General features: G+C 45.6%; 1 protein-coding gene and 1 long non-coding RNA gene across 2 annotated transcripts; both read right to left on the bottom strand.

The window, feature by feature from the left end:
• Positions 1 to 4,776: 4,776 nt before the first annotated feature.
• On the bottom strand, positions 4,777 to 5,726 carry LOC124659042. Its single transcript, XR_006989422.1, has 2 exons — positions 5,648 to 5,726; positions 4,777 to 5,082 (listed from the first exon to the last, which is right to left on the bottom strand). It is a non-coding gene; the product is annotated as an uncharacterized LOC124659042 (long non-coding RNA).
• Positions 5,727 to 6,609: 883 nt separating this feature from the next.
• LOC124665989 (pentatricopeptide repeat-containing protein At1g56690, mitochondrial-like) lies at positions 6,610 to 7,575 on the bottom strand. The gene has a single exon (XM_047203343.1). It carries the CDS (start codon positions 7,571 to 7,573, stop codon positions 6,653 to 6,655), a length of 921 nt encoding a protein of 306 aa, XP_047059299.1. The 5' UTR covers positions 7,574 to 7,575; the 3' UTR covers positions 6,610 to 6,652.
• Positions 7,576 to 7,591: the final 16 nt, after the last annotated feature.

Genomic DNA, 7,591 nt, shown 5'->3' with positions numbered 1-7,591 from the left:
TTACTGTGTGCCATCAAAGAAAGCTTGTTTGATCCAAAAGCAAATCTTCTCATTAAACCCCTTAGTTTGAGGAAATCCAAAATGCAATTCCAATCGACTTTCTCGTAAGCCTTCTCGAAATCCAACTTAATCGCCACTCCACATTGTTTCTTAACATGAGTATATAATTCAGAAATTCATGCAAAGACAGCACACCATCCAAGATTTTTTTTTTTTGATAAAAGAGTTTTGCTGGATGCTAAACAATTTCGAGGCATAAGGTTCTAATCTGATTGTCAAGGTTTTAGTTATCCATTTATAAATACAAGGCAGTAAGCAAATAGGTCTGTATTGTGAGATTTTATCAGGCCCAGAGATTTTAGGAAGCAAGGTAATAACCCCATAGTTCAAGCGCTTAATATCTAAGGATTCATCAAGAAACTTCTGGAAGATACGCATAATATCAGACTTGACTAAATGCCAATAATGCTGCAAAAACTCAATTGGAATATTGTCAGGCCCAGGTGCCTTCTGGATCTAATTCAGTTAATGGTTCTCACTGAATGGGTGCATCTTAAAATTCCTCTCCAATGACATAGCTCGCGCATACTCTGGTAGACGGGCGCTCCGGCAGGATTGTGCAAAGCCTAAAGCCTGTCGCATTGTGCCGGTACAAAAGACAACAAACTATTTGCCAGATCGTAGAGGACGTGCATGTTCTGCTGCTGGTAGTTGCCTATTGTGGTCAGATCGCCCCAGGCACTAACAGCAAGGCAGGTGATGTTGCAACCAGCCTCCTCGAACTCAAACATGTAGTTCTCCCGCGGCAGGTCCAGCGTCGCGCCCTCCAAGTGCAGCACCAGCTTCGGCACATCTGGCTTGCCTTGCGGTGGCACCAAGAAGCAGAGCTGGGGCGCCGCTGTTGTCGAGTTGTACACGGGGAGCCTCGCCTGAGCGACAAAGGCGTCATGCAGGAGATTGTACACGTCTTGAGGCAGTGACGTCATGCCTGTGCCGGAGTCGATGATGGTGCCGACCATGCCGTCCTGCTTCAAGGCGAACACTGACTCCGGGACCTGTAGCCTCGTCGAGCCGACAGTTATGCCCTTGAGGGAGAGATAGTACGCATTCGGAGACGCGGTGTTTTGGATGAGAGGAGTGGACTGGACAACGTCGCCGGCGTTGCCGTATAGATTGGTCGGAACACTGAGCAGTACTACGCTGGTTTCCGATCATGTCATGGGTGTGAAACAGTGGGAGAAGTTGCCCACTTTGAGCTGCGACGGCAGGGACAGGGCACCACGGCCAAAGCCGGCGATGCCTGTCCCGTTTGACTGGAAATTTCCGTTGTTAAAGAGGCCACAACCAAAGGCCAGACCGGGCACAGATGCGCTGCCGACGCCATCAGCGGCCGCAAAGGTGAAGGTGTCGGTGTCGAGGTGGCCGGCCGTTATGGAGTTGTCGGCGTAGTCATAGACGTAGACGCAGGTTTGGTTGCCCCAGTACTGCTTGCCGCAGGAAGACCAATCCAGGTTCTGCTGGCACATGGGCTGGTGGCAAGGGAGTACAGAGAACGTGGAGGAGTTGAACGGGTTGAAGTAGGGGAGCGCTTGGTCGAAGCAGACCTGGCACGGCTGGCACTGCGTCCAAACGAGATCACTCCCTGTGTCCAGGCTGAGATGCACCAGCTGCGGCGGCGTGCCGATGGACAAGTGCACCAGGTACTCCGTGTCGGGGACGCTGTCGGCGTAAGGTCCGGGATCCACGCGCGCAGCATGGCCAGAAAGCAGGCGCATGGAACGGGCCTTGCTGCATGCAGCCATGCGGTACAGCAGCTCCCGATTGGTGAGACCTCGGCCGGCATCGGCATGGGTGGCGTGTAGCCTCAGAGCTACTGCATCGCTATAAGAAATGGTCAGTACAAGCAACGGCAGCAAGAGAACTATTCTCCTCTGAAGCAGATTCATTTGCACCTGTTTAACTCTTGCAAATATGGAGCAGGATACCGTCTGTTTGCATAAACTGAATTCAGGGTATCTATATGTAGAGGTTTCTGGATTACAATGTTTCAGTTGTACTAATAAAGATCACGGTCATGCTAAAAAATGGCAGGTTTTTATGACATGGATTTGATGGACATCGAGGCAAACGAGGACAACATCTAGGCCATAGGTTTGAGTTTTGAGATCTACAATTAGTGCAGTGATTTATGACTACCAGTATATGATAAATATCAGGATATAATACATGAGGAGTATTTTGCACGTAAATAAATGCTAACAAATGGATCTTTATAGCTAATAAATGATAATTCAATTCATGATAAAGTACTACCTTCGAATCTTATTCTGGATAAACTTTGACAATCATTGAAATAACATGCAAAACCATTTTTGTTTCCAACTAAAGTTAATATTTTCAAAGCAGAATTGGTAGACTTTAAGATATCTAGAATTTTGCATAGTTATATGAAATATTTGATAATAAAAAAAAGTCATTTTTCTTAAATGAATTGCATGCCATTAAGTTGGCGGCACGGCATTTATGCAGTGTAGCTTAATTCTCGGTCAGTTGCAACATACTGCAACTCATGCCCAGCATGACTTATAACGTATATTATATCTAGATGTTTTACTCAGTTGCAAACCACTTGCGACTGGAAAAACTCAATTGCAACTCACAGGACATATGAATCAAGATGCAAATTCAACTACTCTAGAGGTGACCGATCTCTAAGCTAATTCTCGATCGACCAAGAACTAGCAAAACTGTTGTTTGTCAAACATTGGCGCCCACAACCTGGCCACATTCTCTTTCAGTGTTCATGTATACTTCTAAATACACACTGATGAATAGACACAACTGAACTGTACTTTCCATTTACTTGATGAAAATACATATGTTGCTTTAGAGCTACACCTAGACCGCTAGTCCCATGTCCACTGTGGTATTTTTGGTTTGAATTTTCATAGGTTGATTATTTTCCTTAATCAAATTTGCTATGCTGCTAGTGGTCTTCCAGCATGTTGACTGCAATCTTTACCACCTCTGTGCACGCCTGTCAACATGCACAAAAGATGTATAGGCCGTGCTTTTTGATACTACTATTTTTTCCTTTTGATAGCAACAAAAACAAGATAACTTTTTTTTCTTTCATACCACGTTATAAGCCATGTTGGTTATAAGAGCTCACACTGCATATGGCCATTGCATCAGCCAGCATTGTTTTTCGAAAGAAAAGAAAGAATGTAGAGCCAGTAAAAGGGAAGGAATCCACATATCTTCCTTCCACTTGACAACTATAGAATGGAAAAGAAAAATGTTGGGGTTTGGGATTTGGTGAAACCTTAATGCGTGATCAGACATGCAAGTTGCACCTTGAACATGTGGATTGATAAGTTAACAGGATGATATGAATAAAAGTAACCTAATCTCGTCCCTTTGTTATAAGTTTTCAACAAGTCTTCAATCGTTTGCACGGACCACCTAAATCTTTGTTTGTACTAGTACAAAGTAATCTAATCTCTCTCCTTTTGAATTACTTTGGTAGTGTTCCTATTTTCACTGAATTTATGAAAACTGAAGTTTATTACCGAAGAAATCCTGAAATGCAGCAATAAAACTCCAGCTTCACTATCTTGATTGGTGCCTTTTGGTTTGCACAGAAAACTAGCACACACCCTCAGCAATTTCATGAAACTGATGCCTGGCTGATTCAGTCAACAAGATAAATTCAGTTTTAGCATCCAATTTTGATGTGAACTAATTTTAAAGGTGAACGCTAGGGATCAGCCGGCTGTAGCTACAGCCGGTTATGGTACAAAAATCCCCATAAATGGTACATTTTGTTGCCAAATGTAATATTTTTTCTGTGTGTATAACATTTTTGAAAATGTTACATCGCTTTGCAACGTTTCACTGCACTATATACAACATTTTCTTCTACCTTATCCAACATTAAAGAACACGTATGTAATATTGGTGCAATCTCTCAGCATAATATACACAGATTATTGTATCAATTTGACCATATGTAACATTGAAAAACTTCCCCGGACCTTGATCTTCCCAACAACAATGGAGGCAGCGCCATCATCAGATTTGAGCTGCCGACAACAAACCCGCTGAGAAACATCTAGTGAATCCCCAGCAGACCCATCTTCCCTGAGCTCAGACCACCGTCCATGGCGACATGGGCGAGCTCGGCCATGGCCGGCTCGGGAGAAGCTTGCGTCGAAGGAGACGCAAGCTCGCCGCGGCAGCAGCGCGCGGCGGTGGAGGAGCATCCGCGACCGCGGGAGAGGAGGAGCAGCGGCGGCAGCCACGCGTCGGGAAATCGTCGATGGTGGGCGGCTGGTCACGGCGGCCGGTGGTCGTGGCGGAGGCTAACGCCGGGGCGAGCGTCGTGCCGTCATCGATCTCACGAGCTTGTGGCTGGATCCTGGCGGCAGAGCCTCGTCCACAGAAGCCATCGACGACTTCCATGCCGACCACCGACGGAGCGTATGGGAGACCGCCACGGAGGGTGGAGGTGAAGTGTAGGACTTGGGGCGTCTGGCAGCGGACGGCGGAAATCCTGGCCGCGTGGCACGCCGGCGGGCAGCGGGGCGTGGTCGCCATGGGGCCGATTTGTTTTCGTTCTCGTTGACCATCCCTTTTCCGTTTCAGGAGAGAGAAACATGGGGAAGAAGATAGAAACGTGAAGGCAGAATAGACAAGTGCGGCCGCGTCAAGAACCGGCTGATGCATCAGCCGGTTGTACAATAGACTTTTCAAAATTTAAATGCACCAAATTAATTAGTTGTCTCTTTTCGAAACTTCTTGTATTCATAGATAATAACAGTAGTACAAATGACTAGGACTACATTATTTGGTGCGAAGCTGGATGATTTACCTGGATCATTTGCTTGCTAAATAAACTGTTGAGGTGCTCATAAGTGATACCGCCCACAGGATATGTCAAACACTGAAGGTTATGTTCTGTTCCACGCTCAAATCTCCACAAGTTATTATGTGATCAGACCACCAAGGCGCCAACACAACACCCAATTTTTGGTGTCTACCAAATTTATCGCCATAGATGAATCGCAATGCTTCACCAGTCTGCGAAGTGAAAGTTGTTAGAACGAATCTTGATATGTACATCTTAGTTAACAATGTATGTTGCATGTCAAGTATGTGCATGCGTGGTGACGTGAGATATGGCAGTATTGCACATAGGGATATGGCTACATGCAAGGAGTAGTTCACTGCATGCATAGATAAATCAGGTGAGTGGTACATGGCTGGTCAAAAGTTTAGCCTATTCGTGTGGTTCCTGGAGAGATTCTAGGAAGAAGAGGCCATGGTGTTAGTGGCCGGTGTGGTGCTCATATTGTTAGCGTGTGAGTTCCTATGTTGTATGGCTATTTAAGGCGAGCAAATGAATGAGGAAAATAAGCTGCGAGGGCAAGAGACAATGTAGCCACCGTGTTCCCAAGGAGGGTCTCATGGAAAAGTCAGTATCTTCCCCTTGGTGGTGTGTGTATGTGTTCTTCATAGTTACTTCCGTGGTGACGTGAGATATGGCAGTTCAATACTATTACCCTTGTTAGAATATTCCACCAAGTAGTTAGCAAAGCATTGAAGAAAATTGTTCATATAAAAGCTAAGGTTAGACATTACATACGTGGATATCATCCTCCGTGCATGACGCGGCTTCGTCTCCCATAGAAATCGAGGGCCTCGGTGCCGATGGGATCCCCACACCGGAGGTGGCTGGAGCTACCAGAACTCACAGTGATTGCGTCGGCGGCATGCCATGTCGACGATGTGGGGACTTAGAGGAGGATAAACCCATGGCCTCCATGGTTGGCGGGCACCTGATTCCACGGCAGCGGGTGACCGGGAGGACGCATGCACCGTCGCCAGGGCTGGGGAGGACGGATCCTACGAGAAGAGGTGGTGGTGATGGTACATGTTAACGTCCTCGGCAGCTCATCTCCAAAGCTGCAAGTAGGATGGCAGGAGAGAGAGTCTGGAGATGTGGGTGAGAGCTTACAGAGCAGAGTTGAGTGGATAAGAACCGTCTTGATGCAGCACCTGATGGAAGGGAAAGCGAGCACACCTGTAAGAGGAAACCGTGCACATTTAGATTTTGCGAGATAATAATATGCTCCTCTTGAAAAAAAAATCCCTTCACTAGAAAATGATTTGTGCTTGCAGTCTTATCTCTGTAATAGGTGAGTTCCTAGGTTTTAGTTAAACAAAACTTTGAACTATAAGATGTGATCTCACTTAGAGCAACAGTCGCATCATTCGACCATCATGAGTTGCAAACATACCTCAAGGGAACAAGTCCATCATGTGCAGTTTGCTTGCAATAGATGATGAAATCATGTTCAGATGAAACCCCAGATTATGAATATGTTCCCTATAAGAAAATTAAGATGTCATTAAACTAGTTATCCTAAAGCCGTCAATGATGAACTCAACAGGATCTGCATATATTGCCAAATGGAATTATTATTTGATAACCCAAAAGTAACAACTGTCATGAGAGACAGAAAGCAGAAGCAGCATCAAAACGAGGATTTCTGAAACCAATGCCCAAGGGTAACTGTACCAGATACTGTGGCTTACCGGATACAAGGATGAGATGATGTAGAGGAAGGAATTGACCTAGCCATTCACCTCACCAATAGTCCCTGCATGAACAAAATCCATCTTTGAAATGATGGAACCTATTAGCATCTCTGAGTATGATTTCCCGGGAAGTTATCTTTGCAATCAGCTTCATTGCAGCATGGCAGTCACCACACACTCTAAGGTTCTTCATGACACGAATTGGCATTCCTTCTGGGACTTTTAAAAGTCCATATGCTACAGCCTGCCTCTCACTATGATATCTCAAGCTATGAACTTTTTGCTCCTCGTCAATATCATGCAGCACAAAGCTTCCGTCAGCTGAGTAACCAGATTCCATCAATAGACCATCTAGCTTCTCCAACATCTTAGTGATAATAGCATGCTCTGGGTGTGTTAATACATCACCAGATGTGAAGAGATGTACCCTCTTGTCGTACTCTATCCAACTACAGCCTGGTGACTTGTTTAAATTCCTTGAGCTAATGAACTTCCGCAACTTGGAAGCATCTTCCCACCTCCCAGTGGATGTATAAATGTGAGAGAGCAAAACATATGGTCCAGCATTCTCAGGTTCTAGCTCTAACAGCTTCCTAGCAGCAAGTTCGGCAATCTCAGCATTCTTGTGCATCCTACAGGCACCCATCAGAGCCCCCCAGATGATAGCGTCCGGTTCAGATGGCATGTTCTTAATCAAATCCAATGCTTCATCTACAAGTCCAGCTCGACCAAGCAAATCAACCATGCAAGAATAATGCTCGGCTCCTGGTCGGATGGCAGAATTCGTACACAGAGAATTAAAAATTTCCCTGCCCTCTTCAACTTTCCCGGTATAGCTACAAGCAGTGAGGACCCCTATATAAGTAATTGAATCAGGTGCCATTCCTGCAAGTTGCATGTCATTGAATACGCGGAGTGCTTCCTCCCCTAATCCGTGTTGAGCATAACCAGTGATCATCGAGTTCCACATCACAACGTCTTTGGGCTC

This window comes from Lolium rigidum, chromosome 6 (genome assembly GCF_022539505.1).
Source record: "Lolium rigidum isolate FL_2022 chromosome 6, APGP_CSIRO_Lrig_0.1, whole genome shotgun sequence".
Lineage (NCBI taxonomy): Eukaryota > Viridiplantae > Streptophyta > Magnoliopsida > Poales > Poaceae > Lolium > Lolium rigidum.
The sequence above is the reverse complement of the archived record's forward strand: the minus strand, read 5'-3'. Positions and strand labels throughout refer to the sequence as shown.

Excerpts from the sequence above, each read along its gene's own strand:
- LOC124665989 (XM_047203343.1), bottom strand. The coding sequence starts at position 7,573 with ATGTGGAACTCGATGATCACTGGTTATGCTCAACACGGATTAGGGGAG.